Consider the following 26,574-nt stretch of genomic DNA (forward strand, 5'->3'; position numbering starts at 1 on the left):
CAATTTTTAGCCTAATTCACAGATCTTTATTTAGTATAAATAGCAATTTATCAGAGATGAAGAAAGTCAACTCTGCATCCTATTTTATTCTCTTCACATAGGAACCATATATGAAAGATTTTCTGTAACAAATGGTTTTCAATTAAGTTGCATTCCGTAAACAGAAAAAAATAACATATAGAAACTAAGTAAGCTATTCTAAGTTCTGAAGAAGACAACTTTCTGACCAGAGGCATAAAACTGCTGATCTGGTACACAGTGACTGCAAAGTCAGAGGGTTTCATATTGAACATCAGAAAATTCATACTGAAGTGCAGCAATAATCATTCTGCCCTTCCTCCACAAAACAACCTCATTAAAGCACTCTATGTTAGAAAACATAACATAGTTTAAGAAAACTAAAATGCAAAGGATTTATGAAAAGAGGGCAGATCATTAAACAGTATCCCTATACAACTTCAGAGCTTGACATCCCTTTACAGGTAAGGTAGTTGAGGTCCCATGAAGTTAAGTGAGATGATAAAGAGCAAACAATCCTTCAGGTCAGATTGGGTTAGAAACCCAACCATACAACTTGATCAAATCCTAAAATCCCAAAATTTCACTTGAATTTCAAATGTACATTTCGTTCCTTACCAGAATTACTTCAAAAATGAGTGGGATCAGTTTGCTGTCTTCTACAAGTCTGTTAAAAATAAAAAGATAACCACAAATTAGATAATTCATATTTAAACTGTTGCCTTGATATGGAGCACTACTGCCCCACATTTTATGCTAAAATTCTGTGACTGAGAAATAGGTATGATTAAATGCTCATTTTTAAAACCCTGAACCACAGCTATTAAACACAAGAAATATGAGGCTTCTTTGCAAGTGGCTACTAGCTTAGCTTTATTGCAAGTGAAATCTCAAGAAGACTGATATTTTTCAATGTGAAAATTAATTAAAATTCACAATTATTATAAAGAGTATCAAAACAGGTGATAACAGCTGAAATAATGTAACCAACCCTCACTGCACAAATTATAAATACCACACTGTAATTTTTTATATATGCCTCATTAACTGTCTTCTCAGCATTAAAGAATTAATGTATAATGAATTTTAATGATTTTTAATTTTTAAAAAATTGGACACCAATCACCTAGTAGACTCTGGCACTTTTCTTCATCAACTCTAGTTATAAATTGTCATCAATTGTAACAGAAGAATTTTTCATGCAATTTAAGAGAAAATAGCCTTGATAATACCTAAACCATTCAAAAGTAACAGTTTTTATTAAGAACAATACTTGAATCTCTAAATACTCCTTTGGTCTAGGGTAGAAGAGGTTGTGTTTTCTGTAATGTGCCAAATAGTAAATACTTCAGGCTTTGCAGGCCATACAGTCTCTGTAGCAACTACTCAACTCTGTCATTGTAATGTAAAAGCAGCCATAAATTATACATAAATAGATATAGCTGTGTTCCAATAAAACTTTATTACAAAAAACAAGCAGTAGGCCATATTTGAGCCATAAGCTATCATTTGCTGACTCCTGCTTCAGTCCAAAAGAAAAAAATCATTTTTCTTTCTACCATTTTATTAGAATTAACTTTGTGTGATAAATTACAGAGCTTAAGACAAACACATTGCATTCATTGGAGGTGCATTCAGTTTGTCTATTTCATAGAAAACACCAGGTAGATAGGAGAATTTTATCATCTGGCCTCCTGGGAGCTTATTTGTCTATAATAATACACTGATAAAAGAAAAGCCTATGAGACTAACCAAAAAAGATCAGAGTGTTTACAAATATGTGTTAAGGGCAAGCGAGATACAGAGAGATTTACCAAAGACTGAAGCACTTGGAAAGGCCTACCTCAGTGTCTAGCAAAAATAAATGTGATTACTGTTCACTGTAGCATTATTCACAATAGTCAAGATATGGAAACAACCTAAGTGCCCATCAATGAATGAATGGATAGAGAAAATGTGGTATATATACACAAGGGAATAGTATTCAGCTATTAAAAAAAAAAAAAAATTCTGCCATTTGCAACCACATGGATGAATCTAGAGGACATCAGACTAAGTGAAGTAAGCCAGGAAGAGAAAGACAAATACTGCATAATCTCACTTATACTTAGAGTGTAAAAAAGTCAAACTCATAGAAGCAGAGAGTAGAATGTGGTTATCAAAGAGAAGGAGGTGGACAGGGAAAGGGGAGATGTTGGTCAAAGGGTACGAAGTTCAGTTAGACAGGAAAAATAAGTTCTGGTGCTTTATTGCATAGCATGGGAACTATAGTTAATAATAATGTATTGTATATTTCAAAATTGCTAAAAAAGTAGATTTTAAATGTTCTCACCACAACACCCCCCTGACATCTGCATCCAGCCCAGCAATGACCCAGCCACCGCTGCAAGCCCCCTGGTCTCCCCTGCTGGAATGAGGGAGGGACATGGGCCTCAATCACGCTCCCTCACCAACCCCCTCTTCCCACCCTATAACCCTTCTCCCCTCCCTTCTCTTCCTCCCCCCAACCTGCTCTGCAACAACATCTTAGAATGAAGCATGGAGCCAGGGGAAGCCAAACCCAGCCTCAACCAGGTAAACAGCACACCAAAAACACCACTTTCACACAGGTAGCCCACCATAGCCACCACAATTGCCATGGCTGCCACAAAAGTGGCTAGTCTCTATAGCAGCAGTCACAGGTACCATGCAGATGGCACGTCAGACTCTCAACTGCATTGACACAAGGAGAGGCACCAGCAGAGACCAAAAAAAAAAGAAGAAGACCTCTTTCTCCACAAAGCACACTCCAGAGTAGTAGAAGCATCTGATTTACGATAATAGGGGAGGACTTATCACACCTATCTCAGCACTGCACAGGTCACCTAGGCAACAAACCAACAGAGGAACGATTAATCTATCAGATGGAGAGAACAAATCTATGGTTATTAGAGGGGGAGGGGGAAGGGGGGAGGGGCACCGGGGAGGAAAAGAGGAACAGGAGAGATTGGATAAGGGGCATAAAGAATAAGTATGATTTGTAACAATGAATACGCTAATAAAAAATAAATAAATGTTCTCATCACAAAGAAATTCTAAGTATGTTAGGTGATAGATATGTTAATTATCCTGATTTAATCGTTCCACAACGTATACATATATATACCACCACATTGCACCCCATAAACATATACAATTATTATTTGTCACTTAAAATAATGTTAATAGATTTTTAAAATAAATTAAGTAAACGTAATTATTTCTGCAGTTTCAGTTTATTAGGGTGGAAAAGGTTGTGATTAAAAATACTAAGTTCACTTATATTTTCTCACTTTCCCAGGCAATTGAAGGCTCAGATGTGAGGATGAAGCTCCTTACGTGCCTGGTTAGGATGGGAAATGCACAGACTCAATATCAAGTACAACTTCAACTTTCTAGATGTTAGCTGTCTCATTTCCTAAAGTGGTCTTTTTAAATTTTTATGATACATATTATTATTAGGCCTAGCGTAGAAACAGCCAAGCACATACATCCCAGAGTTGCCCTAGCAACCAAAGCCAAGGAAGTCGCAAGAACACAGACACCACTACTTCTCTAACAGTACCTAGAAGTTACAGTCTCCCTCTGCTATAGTCGACTCCATCGTTCAGATCCAGAAGCATCTCCTCACAACACCAGCCCTCTCATAAGAGTATTTTTAAATATATGCTATTAAGATATAACCACATAAAACTACCTTAAATCCATTCTTAAAAATGACAACTAGTTCTTTTCCAGGTCTCTTCCTGATGAGCAAGCTGGCCAGGATTATCTCTCAACTCTCCTTTAACTCTAAATTCTAACACTCCAGTCTCTACGCTCTTCTGAAATCAATCAACCATAACAATTTTCATTCTCTGATTTGACTAACATAATTTAGAACCACATCTGGTGAATAAAAAGGGAACTCAAGCTGAATTAAAAAATTTTAGTTAAAAACAAAAAAAAAATCTTGTTTTCTATGACTTACGAACTAACCTTAAATGTAACTCCAATGGAAAAACTTTAAAGCAAGTAAGAAACAAGAGCATCAATAAACATTTATAACTATATAAGGCAGTATTTTTCCAAATTGCAGGAAGTGGCAACAAGTGGACAGTGAGATGAGTTTACTAGGTATTTACCAGGATTTTTTAAATTAAAAATAATAAAGAAAATCCAAGGGTGTCACACATTGTTCTGTGATGTATTAGGTAGTGGCATAAAATGCTTTTTTTTTTTTTTAAAACCGTGAGTTGTAGATAAAACATTTGATATTCACAGATTTATGTTGCTTTGCCTCCCACAGATTTGTCACCCCTCTTCCCCTGGGTGACAGAGCCACAAAAGATTACTCAAAGCCCATCTCTTCTGAGCAGTGAGAAGCCCCGAAGGGGTTAATCTCCCGGAACCCTCAACAGAGAGGCAGTCCTTCTTTTTGGGAAATTAACCCTGAATTGGGGTTTTCTTCCCACATTTATTCTCCAGACTAGGAAGTTACAGGAAGAGAACATAGGCGGGGTTATAGTTTAACAATATAGGCTGGTAACATTCAGTAAAACAAGCAAAGTGATATTCCATGATGCAATTTGCAAGAGGTTAAGTCGATCCACCAATAAAAAGCTCAATCTTCACAAACATTCTCTCTCCCTACAGCAGCTTCCCAGTGTCTTTACATAACAATCAGTAACTTTTCTGTCCTTTAGCCAGCAACCTTGCTGTGTTACAATTCTTTACCTTACAACAGAGACTATAGCCTGTGGAAAATTTCCAGTCTTCTCCAAGGTCAACATTTTATATGTACTTTTAAGAAGTTAGGCTAAACCTGAAACTACAAGAAACTAGGCCCTGTGAAATATATTTGCTTTATAAATATTGGTATATTCCACAGATTTAAGGAGAATGCTTTAGAGATAATATTTGCCTTTCAGCATGTTCTTAAAATGTGATTTTAAAAATCAGTATCCTTACTTTAAGCACCTCCTCTCATACCACCATAGGTCCAATTGGTGGCTCAGGTCTGAAATGATCAAACACTTGATTCACTCTGAGCAATGGAGCAATCTACTCAGAGCACTCTTCCTCCAGTGTGGTACTTTGGAGAGCAACTCTGGTGCTCAGGCCTTTGTAGGCCAGGGAGGATAGGATCAGGCTTACCTCTAAAGAAAGTTGACGTTGTCAATTCCTTGGGAATTAAGCAGACATCAGGTCTTAAATCATCATTGCAGACCTTGGAAAATAATGATGCAAAAGGCTACTTATTGGGGGGCTCTGTTGTGGTTGGCCACCATGATTTAAATCATCAGTATTTTATTACATGAGTCTGTTATATCCTATGTCCTAAAAGAACAAAATTTCTATGGTTTATGGATAGCCTGAAGGACAGGAAGAAAAGAGATTTATCTAAATTTTTTTAAACCCAAAACAAACAAAACAGATCTTTTTGAAATTATTCCTAATCTTCAAAGGACTTTTAAGATATTAACTATGTTACACTATACTTCTCTTCCTTTATGTTAGCTATCTAAGCACACCATGTTTAAGTAATTGCAGATGAATAAACTGAAATATGCTGCCCTTTCCAAGTGTAGTTCTTGAAAGTACTTTACCTTGGGGTTTTTTTCCTCCCTTAACAGTACAATTTAATGATAGATTGTGTGTGGTTGAAGAGTTTCTCTTACAAAGTTTTGTTTCAGAAGAATCACCGGGAATTTGTAAATCTGTGGTTTATATTATTAACAAAGGAGGTGCTGTTTCAATTAGAAAATTTTGAATAAACTGATATAAATCTTTAATATACATTATTTGGCATTCTAACTCTCTCCTATGCCTAACATGAATGTTGCCCTTACTGTTCAAGCATCAATAAATAATATTTAAAACGTCTTTATTTAAATTCTATTTAAATATATATTTAAATAAACTATGTATTTAAATTCAATAATTATTTAGTTCAGATTTATCTAAGAAGCAACAAGCAAAAATTGATCTATAAGAGGATTTTATCATAAAATGTGCTATGATTCTAAATAATTATAATGTATACTTTAAATAATGGGTCAATACTTTTAACGAAAGAAAGAATACTTCCTTTTGAGGTAAACTCATGAGCAGCAGCCTATGGAATTATGGTGACCTTGGTTTTTCTCTATTTTATGGCATGGTTACATTTCAAGTACATTAAAAACAAAGGCTAAATATAAAGTAAATCTGGCAATATTTAGATATCAATTACTAGGAATAAGGAGATTAACTCCATTTCTAGTCAGAGAGCTACAGAAATGGGTTGAGCTGAATTTCAAAACATTATTAACATTTTTAAACTTTCCTCTAAAACTTAAGAGTTTTGCCCAATGGTCATGTAGGGATGAACCAAGAATGAGTTAAAAGGAACTAAAGTCCATTCCTCCCCACCACCACCACCACACTCCTATTTATTTAGAGAGCAGAAGAGCCTGAAGGAGGCCGAGGGATAGAAGGCAAAGAACATCTGCCTATGCTGAGCTCAGTTTTGCAGGACAAAGAAAGGAGTCCCCAAGAGTGACAAGACAGGTCCAAGGTGACAGTGGATTGGTCCATGGAGATACCCTGTCTTGGGCTTTCTTGCTTGATTCAAGTTTTTAACTATCTATGTGGGGAGAGACAAGACACATGAAGCAAGGGCCTGAAGTCTAGAGCCACTGTCTCTGTGAGCCAACTCCATCCTGCAGGGACACTGTCTTTCCCAAAGGACTTCTCCATCCACCGTCTCTGCATTTGGGGCATCTATCTTGTCATACTGTAACAGGCTGAACAGAAGTGACTCCATTTGTTAAACTTCAAAATTAAAAAGTTTCTTTTCTTACTCTTGTAACCTGAACCGCATAGCTTGCAGGTGGACGTTAGATTACAATGATTCTTGTTCACATGATTGCTAGAACATAATGACTTTTGCTCATGCTGTACACAGTATTTTATAGAATAAATTATTAATTCAGGTGGCTATTCTTTACTAGCTTACTAACTAGATCTTTTTGAGGTTAACAGGAACTGAATTCATGACTTTACTTCATGGAGAATGGTCACCATGAATCAGCTCCCACCTGAGAAGTTCTTTGAGGTTTATCTGTAATTTTATGATTATGACTGCACATCCCTAGATCACCATGAATCAGCCCCCTACAACCTGTCCCTATGAAACCCTTTGGCAAGTCTGGGAAAAGTGGAGATGGTCTTTGAGACATGAGTCCACCATGTCCCCAGGCTGCTGGCTACCTGATTAAAGGCTACCTTTCTTTACACCAACACTTGTTTCTCAATTTTGACTACTGAGCGGCAAGCAAACGGACCTTTGGGGTTTCGGTAACAATACAGATCCTACTTACTACTAAAGACTTTTTTTTCCTGGAAATTATCTCAGTACTCAACTTATGATTACCACTACTGAGCCCTTGCCAAGGGCTAATCCTATAAATTCAAAGTCTGTGCCCTCAAACTCAGAGTAAAGTGGGTTAACAGACATATAAACAAAGATAAAAATAGAATTAACTTCTATCACGGATATATGCACAGGATGTAAGGGAATAGACATGAGGAAAACCTAGCTAGCTCAGACTGGTGAAAGATGTCATGCGCCCTGAAAGACAATAGGAATCAGCCGTTAAACTGTGCAGAGGGGGCAGGTGTGTGTATATAGGGAGAGGTGGGGGCTAAGGAGGAGTGGCAGGAGAGCATTCTAAGTAGTAAAAGGACAATATGAAAGGTGGAACAGAATAATACAGCCTTGCTTACCATTTGAAGAAGTTTGGGCTTCACCCTAAAGGTTATGGGTAGCTTCTGAGGATCTTAAGCAGAATGACACAACTGGATTTGGTGATCAAACTCCAATCTGACTGTAATGGGAAAAATCAACCAGGGGAAGAAGTGCAATCTAGAACATTGCTACTCCAAGTGTGATCTGCAGACCAGGGCCTTCCTGAAGCTGTCACAGATCTATGAAAGATAACTACAGAAATTTGAAAGCTTAAGTTTACATCTATTGGCTCTAATGATAGATAAAATATTTGAATTTTGTGACAGTTTTAAAACAAAATATAATAAAAACCAGGATGTCTGTATAGTACCTCCTCATGAGATATTTACAGTGTCTGAGAAACCTGGCAGATACCACCTCAACCAACTGATTGAGTAACAAGACACATGGCCATCACTTGTACTCTGATAGGATGCACAGAGGGCACACAACATCACTTCTGCAGTATTCTTGCCAAAAATGCATAACTTCAATCTAGTCGAGAAATAATATCAGACGAACTAAAACTGAGGGGCATGTTACAAAATAGCTACTCAGTATTCTTCAATATGGTTATGAAAGACAAGGAAAGACTGAGGAACGATCCCAGACTAAGGAGACATGAAGACTAAATGCAATGTAAGATCCCAGATTAGATCCTGGACCAGAAAAAGAACATTAGTAGGAAAACTGAAAAAATTGGAATAAGATCTGCAGTTTAGTTAACAGTATCATATCAAAGTTAATTTCCTGGTTTTGATAACTGTACTATAGCTATGTAAGATGTTAACATTACTAGAAGTTGGCTGAAGGGCACATGAAAATTCTTTGTAAAACTTTTGCAACGTTTCTGTACAGCTAAAGTTATTTCCATATGAAAAGTTTTTTTTTTTTAATGGCTACCAAATTCTTTGACTCTCCTCTCTTTAGGAGCAAGGGTCTGTGCCTTCTCCCTGTGAGTCTGGGCAGGTATGTGACTGCAGTGACCAACAGAGTAGCATGGAAGTGACACTATGTGATTTCTGCTTATATTCTGTGTCTTTTTTTGAATTTCATTTTTATAGTAAATCATTCTTATAGAATTTTATTAAAATATTTATTCTAGTTACCTTTTGTTGCATAACTAACTACCGCAAACTTAGAGGCATAAAGCAAAAACAATTTTACTATGCTCGTGGATTCTGCAGGTCATGAACTTGGACAGGGCACAGTGGGGATGATTTGTCTTTGTTCCATGATGTTTAAGGCCTTGGATGGGAAGACACAAAGGCTGAGGGTGACTAGAATAGCTGGGGGCTGTAACCATCTAATGACTTCCTCGCTCACATGTCTGGCACCCGGGCTGGGATGGTTCACGGAAGGCTCAGTTAATTCTGTTGACTGGAGCACCTACTGCTGCCCTCTCCATAGGGCTTGGCCTGGGTGACAGGAAGGAGCATCCGAGGAGCGGATGCCTGGACAGCAAGCATTCTGAGAGACCCAGATGGAAGCTGTATGGCCTTTTCTAACCTAGCCTTAGAAGTTATGCAGGATCACTTCTATTGTGTTCTAAGTATGTACAAGCAAGTCATTAAGGCAATACAGATTCAAGGACAGATTCAAAGGAAGTCCAGATTCAAGGGGAGGGTCTTCCACCTCTTCATGGGGGAGCAGCATAGTCACCTTACAGAAGAGCATGTGGGATGGGAGATATTTTTGGAGCCAATTATGTAAAACACAATCTACCACAGTATTGGTCTGCAACAAAAACAAGTTTTTAAAGCTGCTTCTTCAGCACAGACAGTTTGAGTAGCACTTGTCTACAGAACCAGAGAGACCAGTTAATAGGCAACTACAGTGATCCAAGGGAGACACAATTGGTGGCCTGTATTAGCTTTCTATTGCTGCATAACAAATTACTACAAACTTAGTATCTTAAAGCAACACCATTTATCAGTTCAATGTTCTCTAGGTCAGAAGTCTAGCTCAGCAAGGCTGGGTTCTTCTCTTAGAGTATGACAAAGTTAGAATCAAGGTGTCAGCTGGGCTAAGTTCTAGTCTAGAGGCTGGAGGTGGAGGTGATCCATTTCCAACCTCATTCGTACTGTTGGCAGAATTCAGTTCCTCGCAGTTGTATGACTGAGGTCCCTTTTTTTTTTTTTTTTTTTTTTTTGCCGGCTGTCAGCTAGGGATCTGTCTCAGCTACTTGCATTCCGTGCGAGGCAACCCCCCATCTCCAAAACCCACAAGAAGGGATCTCCTCCACATCAGATCCTTCTCAAGCTTCAAATCTCATTGACTTGCCTTGTAGACCAGATTTAAAGGGCTCATATGATTGGTCAGGCCCACCCAGATAATTTCCATATTTCAAGGTCAGCTGATTTGGGACCTAATTACATCCACAGTATCACTTCACAACCACACTAAATTAGTGTTTAATTGAATCACTGGATGAAGGTGAGTATACACCAGGTGCTGGGAATCTCGAAGGCCATCTCAGAATTCTATCTGAACTTGCTCCCCACCCCAGTTCCCTCTAACCCTTGCCTCCTTTTTAAAAAATAATTCTTATTTGATTTTCTAAATAAGCTGCTCTGGCTAACTTGCATACAAACCCAAAATAAAAGCTGAACTTTGTTTAGCTTTCCAACAATGCTGGTTAGGAGTTTCAGATTTCATATTTGTTCTGTAACTGACTAAGCACTAGACTACAAACAAAGCTTTTTCGTTTACATAATTTACCAGTCTAGTGGACCAAGGACAGTCATTTTAAATTAAAAATCTCCAACATCTAGCTGAATTTCAAATTTTTGGTTCAGTGAATCAGCTTCAAAAATAAATGGTTTTATAATGTTTAGTTATGGCACGATATTATGTCTACCCCAAAAGTAATAATATTTGTTAACATTTCTCTTTGAAATGTTTGCCCTAGCCTGCAATGCTTGCTAATTCACTTGCAGAGAATTGTGGAAGTCTTACATGATAAAGGCACACATATAAAGGGTTACTTTTCACTTACACAAGAAAGGGCAGGGCTTTAACACAGATAAATTTTAGATATGGTCATTTTACAAAGATCTACGTGGTCCTCCTTATGGGTAGGCATAATACTTCTCCCCTGAGGAAGTTTACACACCAGTAAAACAAAACATATACAAACGTGACTTAATCCAAGTTGTAAGGCTGTGTCATTCACTGAGAAAGTCTTAGAATTCAGTTAGACTATGAAGCCACACTCGAATGTGCCTTATATGTAGCAAAATCTCTCACTACCTAAAATAGCATTAAAAAGATATTAATTTTAGTAAGAGAAAAGGTATGAATTTCAGTAAGAGAAACTTTGGTTAAATTAAAAGCCAAGTGTTTTCCAATAGAAAGGAGATTTTAAATGAATATAGAAGAACTTTATGTTACATTAACTTTGCAAAATGTGTTTATACCTACTACCTCAATAGGTTCCCAATACAGCCTGGAGATAACCCACATTTGCTGAATAAAATGAGGCCACAGAATGTTTCTATCACAGAAAGTATGCAAGGCAAAATGGGAGAGCTGTAGTCAAGAGGATCTCCATACAGTGAAGAACCCTTTTACAAGCCATCTCTTACTCCTTCCAACTCCAGATGCTAGGATGTGCCTGAAAATCCTGTTTCGTCTAGGGCTTAACATGAATTGTTCCTGCACAGGCAATCACACTCTTACTAATTAGCTGAGGGCTTTGGCCCCTCATTCCTACATCTTGCCCAGTGCTTTCTGTTCTGCCTGGGTCCTCAGCCCTCGCTCTGTCTTTATGAACCCTGCAGCTCTGTGCAGCTGGCCTCCTTTCTCTAACGATTCTTTGAATCCTTAGCATTCTCCCCAAGATATGATTCTGTATTCATCTCACAGCTCCACATGTTGAAACTACAGGTAGGAGGACTGCTCATCGTTTCATCAGAGTAGGAAGGGAACTGAACAGAAACAAACAGTAAGATAAAGGATTGACAAGGGCACAGACCAGAGGCAAGTCCCTGAGAGGACCACTAGAATGCACATCTGGCAAGCATTTCTTTTCTCCCACAGATATGAACGCAATAATAAAAAATAGCAGTTGCATATGAGATATTTTAAAAATTCTTTTCAATTTAATGAACCTGCTTATTTTTCTACAGTTGTTTTTTGCCCTGTTATACAATGAAACGTAAGAGATTTTTGTTTTGAAATCTACTTGAAGACAGGCTAAGATTTCTCTTTTCCCTCACATTCACTCAATAAACATTTGCTTAGTTATTACGTGCCATGCACTGGGCTGAATGAAAGCTACATCAAGTATTATAAATGCTAGGATAGATATATAAAGATAAGATCTGTAAAGGGTACAGAAGGGACAACAGAAGTAGTCTTTTCTATCTGATGGGCAGAGCAAAGGCCTCAAAGTGCAGCCAATAATGACAATAGGGATGGAGGGAGGGAGGGAGGGAGGGAGGGAGGGAAGGAAGGAAGGAAGGAAGGAAGGAAGGAAGGAAGGAAGGAAGGAAGGAAGGAAGGAAGGAAGGAAGGAAGGAAGGAAGGAAAGGAGGGAGGGAGGGAGGGAGGGAGGGAGGGAGGAAGACCTTATGAGTTAGGCATGTTACAGCTTGGTGTTATAACACCAAGGTTAAGAGTTTGGATCCCTGTGCCAACCAGCCAGCCACCAAAAAAAAAAAAAAAAAGAGTTAGGCATTATTATTATTATCCCTTTTTTCTTCAGATAAGAAACTGAGCCACAAAGAAGCTAAGTAAAGGGCCAGCCCGTGGCTCACTCGGGAGAGTGCGGTATTGAGAACACCAAGGCCCTGGGTTCAAATCCCATATAGGGATGGCCGGTTGGCTCGCTGGCTGAGCGTGGTGCTGACAACACCAAGTCAAGGGTTAAGATCCCCTTACCGGTCATCTTTTAAAAAAAAAAAAGAAGAAGAAGCTAAGTAAAATGGTTAAGTGACAAGTAAAGGGGCTTATATACAAACTCAGGCAGCTTACTTAGATCAGAGTCCACATCTACAACATAGGTACTGTTTGAGGTTCAGCAGAGGAGTAGGTTATTGACAGTGGGTACAGGAAGGGGTAAGAGGGAGGGAGGACAGGTAGGGATGAAGTGTGTCCTGGAAAAAGGTAAAAGCATGACAGAAAGCAAAAACAGGGTGGCTCATTAAGAGCAAAGAAAAGTAAGTGAAAAAGCAAATTTACTACATAAGTGGAAGAGGTAAAAAGAAGGTAGCAAAAGATCAGGCTGTAGGAATAAGCCAGGGCAGATCACAAAACATGTTAGCCATGTTGAGGAGCTTGAACATTATCCTCTAGAGTGGGTTTGGCAAACTATAGCCTGCAAGGCAAACCCTGCTGGCTGCCTATATTTGTATGGCCTGCAAGCTAAGTACAGTTAGGTTTTTAAATGGTTGATGAAAATCAAAAGAACAGTTCATGATATACAAAAATTATATGAAGTTCAAACTTCAGTTTCCATAAATAAAAACGTTACAATGGCAGAGTGGAGTAGCTATAACAGAGACAATATGGCCTGCAAAGCCTGAACTATTTACTGTTATTATGGCCCTTTACAGAAAAACTTTGCTGAGCCCTGCTCTAGGTTACTGGGTGCCACTAAGGGTAGGATTAGACAAAGTGATAATATCATTACCAGCTTTATATTTTTACAAAGATTATTCAGGCTACAATGAGGAGAATGTACTGAAAGCAAAAAGGACTAGAAACAAGATCAGTTAGCAGACTGTGACTACTCTCAAGAAGTGATAGGATCAAAGCAGGAATCCATAGGAAAAGACAACATGAGAAACTGAGATTATATCAACAGGACTTGATAATCTACTGGATGCAAGAGAGAGTGGAGGGAAGAGCTAGAATGACCCAGGTGTTTGATTTGTCCTACCAGGAGGCCACCACCATGACCACCACCCAGAGTAACAAACATCACAGCAAGCCATCTCATTTATCCCTGTGCACTGATGCACTGTGCTTAGTGCTTTACCTCTCACTTAACCCTTACCATGAGGTAGGAATAATTAACCTTACTCTACAGAGGAGAAGACTACCACTGAACCTTATGCATGCGTTTTGGGAGTCCCCCGCTAAATTGGGGTTCCAGTACCAGACTGGCTAGCAACCCTACCCTAACGGGAAATAAAGGGGAGCTGTATGCAGGTGTTTACAGTGCACCTTCCATGGAATACTTCTTTTACCTGGTGGATAACCTAACATCTAGTTGTCCAGTCCACCACCAGGGGGGTCCCTTCCACAGTTAACTTGTTTATATCAGCAGGTACTCTTGGGGCTCTTGTCTGACCTGTGCTCAGTTTATGCCTGCCTGACCACCGCTCTGGTGCTGGGAGCCTAACCCTGTGTTCTCCCCAGTGTCCCAGGAAAACCCAGCCTTTAGAAACCCTTAGTTCTTCACATGGAAAACACAAATTAAATACACCACCACGTCAGGAAACAAGTTCAAAGATATTTTTTTACATACAGATCCTGGGCAAGGAAGGAGTAATGAGTCAGGTCCTCCATCCCCAGATCACATGAGGCAGGAATGAAGAGTAAGGCAGAGAGAGAAAAGGGTGTGGCAACCAGCAGCATAACCTCGTACAGATGGTCCCTTTCAATGGTTCAGCTTATGACTTTTGGACTTTATGATGGTGCAAAAGCAACAGGCATTCAGTAGAAGCCGTACTTCAACTACACAAATAACGACTCTGTTTTTTGCTTTCAGTATAGTATTCAATAAATTACATAAGACATTCAACACTTAATTATAAAATAGGCTTCATGTTAGATGATTTTGCCCAGCTATAGGCTAATGTAAGTGTTCTCAGCACATTTAAGGTAAGCTAGACTAAGCAGTGATGTTTGGTAGGTTAGGTGCATTAAATGCATTTTCAACTTTTGATAATTTCAATTTATGATGGGTTTTGGTGGACATAATCTCAAGTCGAGGAACATCTGCATAAGGGAATAGGGTATGGGTCACTTTAAGTTTTCTGGCAAATGCCTTTAAAGAAAGCAGCAGGAAAGCAGGGGTACCAGTTTCTAAGTTCCTATACCTGGCCACCAGCTTGAGCCATTTATTTGGGTGTGGTGCAGAACTAGAAGCTATGTCAAGGGTAACTGAGTCCTGCTTCTGGTGTAAGAAAGTTAAGCCTGTATTCAAAATGGATGCTGAGGCAATATAAAATTATAAGAATTCACTACACCAAGGTAACATAGCTAATCCATTTCAGAATTTATAACCTTAACTGCTCTGAGATCATATACGGAAAAGAAAAGCATGTTTGGACAAGAAGATGAGTTAAGTTTGGAAACAGGACTGAGGTCAGGAACCAAAGGCATATCAACATTTAAAGAGCTGTCAGGAAAAATAAAACCTGGTGGTCTCAATGTTCACATGACATAGGAAGAAAGAACATCAATGAATGTAGAATAAAAAAGGGTCCAAAGTACAGCTTAGCACCCTGCTCATTCTCAATGTTCAGATTTTAGGTTCACCCCTATTTCTATAATTTATATTTTTATTATACTGAATAACTTTAGTATCCCCAAGCCCATTTCAGGAGCTATTTCTAAGACCATCCATGATACTATGGTACTAAGGGACAAAAACACAGAATGAGATCAACTTGAAACCACTGAATTAAGGCTACATGCTGACTGTGAAAACGGTAAGATGGGTTATGGATTGTTGCTCGTGCTAATGTTTCATAAGAATCACCAGCCTGTGTGTGTGAGTCTGCATATGCTTAACAAATTTACAGTTTTGTTCTGACTACAGAAAGTAATTATTAAACAATAATTGTGTATAACTTCATATGAAATTATATAAAATGTATAAATATATTATTAATACTACATTTGGGAAAAAATAGAAAAGTACTACAAAGGAAATATAATCCCACCACTCTAAGAAAATCATTAATAAGTTTTGATATGTTACTTAACTGTCTTTCTTTCTATTCATATGACATAGGGTCAGCCTCATCTTTGAAGTAACAGCTACCATTTATTGAGTATGTACTCTGTCGCACTGTGCTACGTGCTCGGACATTCATGCCTCATTTAATGTCTAACAGCATATGAGGTTAAGGCCATTTTACAGAGGAAGACACTAAAGCATAGGCTAGTGAAGTGACTTGCTCACAGTCACTCACAAAGCCAGTCATGGATCAGGTACTTGATCTGGAATCTTCCTAATTTAAGACCCTGTTAGATGTATTATATTAGGATGGGGCTGGAAGAAAAAATTCAAATCATGTTGGGTTTTTTTTTTTACATGTTAAAAACATTTTCCCATGTCATTAAGTATTCATTTAAAAAATGAGTTTTTTTAGCTACATAGTTTTCTAAGCTATAATTTATTTTAACTAGTCCTCTATTGTTGGACCCCTGATTTCCACTTTCTACTCATATACATTAGAAAGAAAATAAACATACTTGGGGTGAGGGGTTAAGAGACACTTCAAATGAGTTGGAATCCTCGCTCAATTTTCCTAGCATTGTGTTCCTGGAAAACTTAGGTAAACTCTGAGTGTCACCTTCATCATATCTGATACAATTGCCTATTTCACTTCTTGATGGTGAGAAGGAAATAAGGCTATGCCTGTGAAGCACCCACTGTTGTCCGGTACATAAATCGCTCTTTGAAGACATACACCAGCTTCTTTACTGTTAATGTTATTGTTTTAAATTATGTTTTAATGAGCATTCTTGTATAGAGACATCTGTACATATCTTCTACTATTTTCTTAGGATATTTTCCTAGAAGTGATATGAAAGGTATTTAACACATACTGACAGTTTTCTCATCACAAAGGATATACTAATGTGTAATATTTGTTTATTTATTTGACAAATAAAATTGTATACATTTATCACATACAACATGTTTTGAAATATGTACATTCTGGAATGGCTAAATAAAGCTAATTAACATATGCATTACCCTCACATACCTATTTTTTTGTATGTGGTAAGAACACTTGAAATTTACTCTTTGCCATTTTCAAGAATACAATACATTGTTATTAACCATAGTCACCATGTTGAACATTAGATCTCTTGAACTTATATCTCCTTCCTAACTGAAATTTTAAACCCTTTGACCAACATCTCCCCACCACCACCACCCCACCAACCCCACCACCTGGAACCACCATTCTCTCTTCTTCTGAGTTCAATGTTTTTACATTCCATCATAAATGAGGTCATGCAGTATTTGTCTTTCTGTGCCTGGCTTATGTCACTTAACATGCCTTCCAGGTTTATCCACATTGTCACAAATGACAGTGTCATTCTTTTTAAATGCTTTCTAGTATTCTATTATATATATATATACCACATCTTCTTTATCCATTCATCCGCTGATGGGCACTTAGGTTGATTCCATACCTTGGCTATTGTGAATAGTGCTGCAATGAGCATGGGAGTGCAGATATCTCTGACACACTAATTTCACTTCCTTTGGATATCTTCCCAGGTATATACATCCAGACACGGAATCGCTGAATCATGTGGTAGATCTATTTTTAATTGTTTGAGGAACCTCCATACTGTTTTCCATAATGGCTGTACTAATTAAATTCTCACCAAGTGTGTACATGGTTCACTTTTCTCCTCATCCTCTCTGATACTTTAGTTTTTTTAGTAATAGTCATTCTGACAGGTGTGAGGTGACAGCTCATTGTTTTTCATTTGCATTTCTCTAATGATTAGTGGTGTTGAGCATTTTTTCATATACCTGTCAGCCATGTGTATACCTTCCTCTGAATATGTCTATTCAGATCCTTTGTCCACTTTTTAAATGGATTATTCGTTTTTAGTTTTTTGTTTTTGTTTTTTTTTTACTATCAAGTTCCATACATATTTTGGACATTAACCCCTTATCAGATGTATGGTTTGCAAATAGCTTCTCCCGTTCCATAGGTTGTCTCTTCACTCTGTTGTTTCTAGAAGTGTCGTAGTTTGATGTAATCCCATTTGTTTATTTTTGCTTTTGTTGCCTGTGCTTCCGATTCAAGAGATATACTAGTTTGAAAGGTAAGCAGCAGTATATGAAAGTACACCTTTCTCTAGACTCTCAATGAGTGCTACTAAAAAAACAAACAAAACTTTACTAATTTGGTTTTTTCAAAAGTAACTTATTATATTAATGGATTTTTTAAAATTATTATTAATAAGGGTGACTCTTTTTTCATGTTTATTGTCAGGAATGGCCTTTTCATGTCCTTTGTCCATTTTCCCTTTGGGTCTACCCTACATTAGAATCTCAAGATACCTAATGAAACCCATCCCTTAAAGCTGACCATTTGTTTACTTTGTTAGCAACTTGGTTAAGCAGGATTCATGACTCCAAGCAGAGAGATGAAATACACACACAAATAATTGTGCGTTCCAAGAGTACAAAATATCATTTACCTCACTGAAAAACCATGATTAGTCTACTTCACTGCCTGGGTTTTTTTCCTATATAATACACTATGGCAAAGAATGCTAAGTGATAACACATGTCCAAGATGGTAATAAAAATGTGCCAAGAGAGTTACAGAACATTATTTGAAACTCAGACCATTGTTTAGTCTGGCAGCTCTTGTGCTCTTTAATTATATGACAAAGGCCCCATCTGTATAGCAAACATTGTAATATATTCTGACCAATAACTGTCATCACATAAAATCAGAGGACTCTTGATATGGAAGAGCATTTGGTGTGAGACATAACAGATGAATTGAGAGTCTATGTTTAATGCCTCAAGTTACATTCCATTCACTTGGTCCTCAGGGAGTTGACTGAAAATGGGAGGTGCATGCAATTAATTCACAACAATGAACAACTATCAAGAGTAGGTAAACAACAACAGAAAACAATTTTCAGCACAAGTACTTTGTTAATTCTAAAAAGGTAAATTACCTTGGTAAATCACCAAAAGAAAGTTCAAACATTAAAATAGAATTGTGATGCTAAAACTTGCCAAATAGCATACTTTCAGACCAGAAGGTACACTGATCATATCAAGAGATTTTGTTTAGCTATTATTTCTAAAAGCTGATGGTTTTGCTGATTATAAAAACCAAATAAATAAAGGTTCCTGAATTAACTATATTATACACAGACCCAATCACCATACAAACACAGGATACAAGGGCACCATAGAAATGTTTTATTGCAAGACAATGTTATCTTCTCTTTTGCCACTGTTTTCAGTGCTGCACATTTAACACCATCAGAAGCAAAATAAATTTGTTTCACAAGTATAAAATAATCAAAAGGCATTAACTAATGAGTCAAAAATCAAAGAAGCCAACAAGAAAAGCTAGAAGATCCTACCAAGAAAAGATAAATGTGTCAGTCAAAATAAATATTTTCTACATTAATATTTTGGTCCAAGGGAACTGTCACCTTTACACATTCCTTAATAAACCAGTAAAATGAAGATGTTAATCTGATGTTCAGTAAACAAGGAATTTAAAGAATACACTTTTTAAATAGGGATAGTGATACCCATGGTGTCTGAAGAAAGGGAAAAATTATTTATTATGGTAAAGGATAAGTAGACTGCTTTCATGCCAGACCCTATGTGTGTATGAGAAACAAAGCGTTTCTCTGAAGGATCAATGTTTAGATGGCTAATGGCTTATGAAAGCTTCAGAAGGTTTGGGTTTTTACCAAAGCCAACATGATTGTCATGTTCACATTGGCAATGACATCCTCATCCTAGCACTGTCCAAGGGGAGATGAGTCCCATTTCTATTGGCACTCAGGCCATTTAGAGCTCTCACCTCCTCACTATAGCAGTTGGAAAAGCTCACTCATGTACTCGTGAATACAAAATTGTCTACACAAACCCCACAGAGAGGTTGCTATACACAACTGAGTCATTTCTTAACAATGACTGTTGAACTGAGGAGCCTGCTGCTGAACTAAGCCCAGTGCGTAACAGCTCAGAAGGACTGGAATCTAGCCCTGGAATTCATATCTCACTCTGACAACCCAGGCTAGACCTCCTGCAGTAAAATAGTTATGGTATTTGAGCATTTTCACAATGCTTTTACGTCATCTCCACAATGGCCACAGAGTTTGTGGAACAGTCTCTCGTTCTTCATAGTGGTTCAGGAAGCACAGAGCTCTTCCTCATGAAGAGCTAAGGAGGAAAAAAACCAGGGTCCTGTGGGCTGTACCCACTACTAGCCACTCCAGGGATCTGTCAAGCTCCACTAGGAAAGACATGGATAATCACTGCCCCAAACTATGTCTCAAAATGCATCAGTCTGAGCAAATAATGAGCAGGTGATAAAATATGGCCAAGGGCATAGTACACCTGAGGCTTAACCAACATTCTTGATATACATGTAGCAAGGAATCTGGACAACACCCACTTTAAGCAGGAGTTCAGGGAGAAAACAGAGGAACAATCCAACAGTATATAAAACCCTTAACCCATAAAAAACACTGTCCCTAAAGACTGGAAAACACAGGCCAAAACGCACGTCTAGGAAGAGTTCCAGGACAGACTGAGAGACTCAAACAGGTGAGTCTTTCTGTCCAATCTGAAAGAGGTAAAATTAATTAGTAAGTTCTAAACATGCTTAAATGATTTCTTCACAAGGAGAATAATCATGTCTTAATAATTTTTTAAATGCAAGTGCAAAAAGATGAACTCATAAAAATAATGACCACAATAATACCTAACATTTTTACTATTATCTTAAAGCACAAAAACGATAGTACCATATGACTGTATCTCCAAAGACTAGCTCCAAAGAAAAACATAAATAGCAGAGGCATTAGTACAGTGTTAGGCATTATTTTTACAAATATTCTAAAAAAGGAATATACTCATATATATAGTTTCCAATTACGCAAATAAGAACTCAATACCTTGATCTCCCAACACATTGACCTCATTACTACCAAACTCTTTTTTTAGCCCATCCTCCATCACCCAGTCTCCTAGAGAGTTTTATGACTACTAACAGCGCTACTTCAAAAATCTCACCTTCAGATATCTCAAAACACAACAGCACTTCCTAACCTTCCAGTTCAATTACCTCCTCCTGTTCACTGGATTCTAACTCCCTTGGGGATTACTGCAGGAGTGTATCCGCTAGAAGGCAAGGATGTCAGTCTAGTGAGTCACCACTTACCCTCCTACATCTTCAGTTCTACCCTTTCTAGGAGATCACGGGTAGGAAAACTTTCAGTAAAGGGCCAGAAGTAAATACTTTAAGCTTTACAGGCCATACATTCTCTTTCACAACCACTCAACTCTGTCATTATAATATAAACACAGGCAAACGCAATATATAAAAATTGGGCATGACTGTGTTCCAATAATATTTTATCTACAAAGCAGGTGGTAGGCTGGATCTGGCTGAGAAAGTCATAATTTACCAATCCCTGTACTAGAGCATTCACATTAACATAAAAACATCACTAAAATAGTGATCTTAAAAAAAAAAAAAAAAAAACAACTTCCTTGACCTCATATCTCCTTTCAGCCCCCATTTCTTAACTCTCTTTTACAGCAAGAACTCCTTTAGAGTTATTGATGTTCCGGGTCTCCATTTCATCATTTCTTCCTCAATCAACTCCACCAGGCTCTCGCCACATATGCCACTGAAAATCACCCTTAAAGAAGTTACTCCTCCTGTTACCAGTAATAATGGTTAATTTTCTGTCCTTATCATACTGACCCTCTTCACAGTATTTGACACTGTTGTTATTCTCTCTTTCTGAAAGTCCCTGAAAATTGGGGGCTTTTTGTTTTTTAAAAACTGCAGCAGCATTAGCACAGCTAATAAACTCCCTCACCTCAATCTTATGTGACACCTTCCCAAAGAGGCAATCTGTCTACCCTCTTGAAAATAGCCCACCCCAGCCCATTACACTCTCTGTTCTCTTACTTTGCTTCTTTGTTCTTCACAACACTTGTAACAAATGGAAAATATGTTTTTCAAATTTATTTCCTTGTTTATTGTCAATTACTCCCATTTAATAATAAGCTCCATGAAAGCCAGGACCTCGCCTGTTTTGTCCACCTCAGTGAACACAACCAGTTGTGGAGTGACTCAATGAATGAATAACAACTTTTCTTGCAAGTAGAAGAATGTCAAACTCATTCTGCTCTGAAGTTCCATGATTCTATGATGTAAATAAACTGTAAGATTTCAAGAGACTCAGAAGAAGAGAACAGTTAAAGTGAATTTTCTTATGGGCAAGTAAGGAAATACTTTATGAGAAAATGTGAGATAGCATTTTGTTAAAGATGATAATTGCTAGACTTCTTAAATACAGAAGAAAGGAACTGTGAATTATTGTTGATTGTCGATCCCAAATACCCAGGCAGCTCTGAAAGGCTTCAACTAAATGCTGGCTTGTGAGACAAGCATGTAGTGAGTGACAAGCCTGGGCACCATGTGGCCAGCATGTAGAGCTCTCTGCCAGGCTCTGGTTGCCACTACATGAGGAACACTGTCCCCGAACCCATGAAAGCCAGAGAAGAATAACCAAAATGACCAATCCTTTAGTGTGCTATGAGAACATGGATAAAAAGATTAAGTTGTTTCTGACAACAAAGATGAACAGTCTCAATGTACCCAGCTGAACACCATACAATACAGAGAGGCGATGAAATGTTTACCTAGTCACTGTGAACTTAGGGGAAATCTCTGTGATGGTGAGCAAGATAAGGAAAAAAATAAACAGAAGTATTTACTACCACCTATAGCAGCCAAAACTCACATAAGAATTTTTTTATATCCTGAAAACATAAAAAATGTCAAAGCAGATTTAGAGTAATTACTGTTGATTTTCCTTATGAATCAGTAAGAAAAATAGAATACCTTGGACCAAACTCCTAAACTTTGGTGTTCATCCATAATTCCATCAGAAAGAAAACTGGAGTGGAAGGAGAGAATTAATTTTATACTTACTCCATAAGTGCTTAAGTAAAGACTTAAATTAGTTCCTGTAGGAGATACAATTAAGTTATATCACAATTAACTAATGAGGAGAGATGTCAACTCTGTCACTGTGGTTTAAATCATAAGCCAAAACAGGGTTCAAAACCTAGGAGGATGGGAGAAGGAAGAGGTTAAACTGAACCAGGAACTAGAATCATACAATGAATGGAATAGCGCAAGGAGTGGCACAGTGAGATAAAAGAGAGAGATATGGGTACTAGAACCTGCTGAAGATGGTAGTGGGAAACAAAGGAGAATCATGCTTTGGTTTTATCCACATGACACTGAGGATAACTATGCCTTTACAAGTAAATGTGACACAATGAAACTTAAAACAGTTTGACTTTAAAGTCCATTGTGATATTCATCTGGGTTTCTATTAAAAAAAAAAAAAAAGAAGCGGCTCTGCTGGGTAGTACAAAGAACGATGAAACAGAAGGTCTGATTTCAAAGTCTGATGTTGTTTCAAATTTGTTGCGGGACTTGAGACACACAAATTCCCTCTGGGGCCTCATTTTCCTCGTGTGTAAAATGAAGACATTGGCCCAGTGTATTAATCATGTCTTCTTACGCTATAGTTTTGATGCTCTGACATCTTGGGGCCTTGCTAACCCTGGAGGGAATGCCCATCCCAGAACTAGCCAATTTCTAGAGACAGCAAACAAACTCACCTTTCAGCATGCCTTTTCTATGCAAACCAACCAATCCACAGCTCATATCCCTAACCACCTCTTTTATTGAGCTTTCACACTCTGGCCACTATTCCCCTGAGCTAATCACTCCAGGGCCACATACCAAATAAACAGGGAGAGCCCCTACATCCCACAGCCCATTGAAATTATTCAAATTAGCCAATCCTAAACCTACTTACCCCTGTCTTGCCTGTTCCTTCCCACAGAAACCACATTGAAAGGTCCTGTCCACATCTTCCTTCACACTTCCTGACTAACCCTGGTACTTCCCCACACTGCCCCCATGGAGTGGAGTGCCCCTTCCTCTTGGGTTATGTGAGTATAACAAACTATCTTTTCAATGACAGTCATCTCCTGATCTGTTGTCTTCACCACACCTGAATAATAATAAAATCTACATTTTAAAATACCCAGATGATCTCCAAAGTTCCATACAGATCTAAAATTCCCATATTTCTGCGTTCACATGAGTAAAGGGAAAAAAGGGCTCCATTAAGGCAGTAGTCAGCAAAATATTCTGAAAATGGTTAGAAAGTACATATTTTAGGCTTTGCCAGACATAGGGTCTCTGTCTTACACTGATCTCTCTGTAAGTTTTACAACTCTTTAAAAATGTAAACAACACTCTTACCTCACAGGGCACACAAAAATAGGCAGCAAGCCAGTTCGTCCTATGGGTCACAGTTTGCCAGTCCCTGCATTAGATGACAAGGAAAAGTCTACAGACCTTAAGATGCCTTACAAAACAGAGAAAGCTTTATTGAATCCAGACTCAAATTTAAAACCACTCTGCAATGCACTGTTTGTAAATGTGTACAATAAACTCTAAGTGGTTTCCTTGTAAAACTCACACCAAAAAAAAAAAAAAAACCCTGCTAAGTATTGATTTGACTGCAAACTCACATCTATGTTGAAAGAAAACAATGGGAAAATATCACCGTATTGAAATAACTATCCCAGCTAAAGTCCAGCAGACACAAACTCAACAGGTTCACAAATCAAGAAATCCATTGCAAGGACAACATAAATATATGTCCATTCTAACTATACTTATAAATTGAGGATTTCTCTAGAAACAGACAACATAAAATAAACACATCCAACTCTCAATTCTTCTTTTAGAACAGGAGGTGTTAACTTATTAAAGGCTTTCAAAGATAGTTAATAACCACTAGTAGTTGAACCAAGAAAAAGGAGTTTCCCAGGAAAAACAAAATGCTAAACTTTTCAAGAGTAAAATAAAATTTCATGCTTATAATTGGTAAAAGTATAACGTCAGAGGAAGAATACAAAATACCTCAACAAAGTTGACAATTAGGAAAATTTTGATTTAACTTCCAAATTCTTCTTTAAGTGATTTTTAAACACTTAAATAATTCATGTTGAACAAGTATGCAGCACTATAATCCTAAAATAAAGGCTGGGAAATAGCGGGTCAAAAAAACAGCTTTTGATTCAAGGGACTGACAAAAAGAGCAAAAACTCAAGATTTGCTCAGTGTTTTTTTTTTTTCCCCATTATTTTTATTTATTTGTTTGTTTGTTTGTTTGTTTGGGCCACAAAACAAGACTTAATACATTTAAAAAGACTAAGATCATAGAAAATACATTCTCTGACTACAATAACAGAAGGAAATTTAGAAAATTCACGAAGGTGTGGAAATTAAACAGCACTCTCCTAATTAAACAATGAGTTAAAAAGAAAAATCACAAGGAAATTAGAGAGTACTTTCAGATAAAAATAAAGCAGAACATATCAAAATTTACAGGATGCAGGGCTCATGCAGTGCTTAAAGGAAATTTTATATTTGTAAACACGTATATTAAAAATAAGAAGCATCTCAAATCAGTAATGTAAACTTCTAACTTAAGAAAATAGAAAAAGAAGAGCACACTAAACCAAAAGCAAATATAAGTAGGAAATAACAAAGATTATGACAGAAATATATGAAATTGGGAATTAAAAACAATAGAGAAAAATCAACAAAACCAAATGGCAATTCTTTAAACAGATCAACAAAATTTGCAAACCTTTATCTAGACTGACCAAGAAAAAAAGAGAGAAGATCAAAATTACTAAAATCAGAAATAAAGCAGAGGCATTATTACATTGTCATTAGAGTTTTTTGCAGTGGTAAGATTTAGTTTCTTTCTCTTTCTCATTTGCACTTTGGTTCTACCAGTAGATTTTGTTCTTTCTTATGTATTTGTGGCAGTGATTATTGTTTTTTGTGTATTTGTGGTAGTGATTATCATTTTTCGGATTCCAGATGCAGGACTTCCTTGAGGATTTCTTGCAGGGCTGGTCATGGGATGGTGAACTTCCACAGTTTTTTGTTTGTCTGGAAAAGTCTTCATTTCTGAATAACATCTTTGCTGGGTATAGTATTCTTGGCTGGCAGTTTCTTTCTTTAGCATTTTGAATATATCATCTCATTTTCTTCTGGCCTGTAGAGTTTCTGTTGAGAAGTCTGGTGTTAGTATGATGGGGGCTCCCTTATAGATGACATGACACTTTTCTTTTGCTCCTTTTAAGATTCTCTATCTTTCAGCTTTGCCAGTATGACTATAATGTGTCTTAGGAAGGGTCTCTATGGGTTGAATCTGTATGGGGATCTTTGAGCCTCCTGGATCTGAAGGCCCATGTCTCTCCCCATACCTCTGAACTTTTTCATTACTAACTCGTTGAATAGGTTTTCCATGCCTTTTCCTTTCTCCTTCCCTTCTAGAACACCCATAATTTGAATGTTTGTACACTTAAGGTTGTCTGCTAGGTCTCTTAAATTTTCTTCATTTAAAAAATTTTTTTTTCCTTTTTTTGTCCACCTGGGTTATTTCAAAAAGACTATCATCAAGGGCTGGCCCCGTGGCGCACTCGGGAGAGTGCAGCGCTTGGGAGCACAGCGGCACTCCTGCCGCGGGTTTGGATCCTATATAGGAATGGCCGGTGTGCTCACTGGCTGAGCGCGGTGCGGGAGACACCAAGCCAAGGGTTGCGATCCCCTTAACGGTCACAAAAAAAAAAGACTATCTTCAAGATCATAAATTCTTTCTTCTGCTTGTTCTAGCCTGCTGCTTAAGCTATCAGTTGTGTTTTTTACTTCGTTAAGTGAATCTTTCAGTTCCATGAATTCTGCTAC

At 37.7% G+C, this 26,574-nt stretch overlaps 1 protein-coding gene across 1 annotated transcript in view; it reads right to left on the reverse strand.

The window, feature by feature from the left end:
* The window catches only part of ULK4 (unc-51 like kinase 4), a 574,722-nt gene that overhangs the window by 302,990 nt on the left and 245,158 nt on the right, over window positions 1-26,574 (reverse strand). Inside the window, exon 31 of the mRNA XM_063114672.1 lies at window positions 637-685. Within this exon, the coding sequence (XP_062970742.1) occupies window positions 637-685 (49 nt within the window). The remainder of the gene's footprint in view (window positions 1-636; window positions 686-26,574) is intronic.

The sequence above is a fragment of the Cynocephalus volans genome, chromosome 11 (genome assembly GCF_027409185.1).
Source record: "Cynocephalus volans isolate mCynVol1 chromosome 11, mCynVol1.pri, whole genome shotgun sequence".
Lineage (NCBI taxonomy): Eukaryota > Metazoa > Chordata > Mammalia > Dermoptera > Cynocephalidae > Cynocephalus > Cynocephalus volans.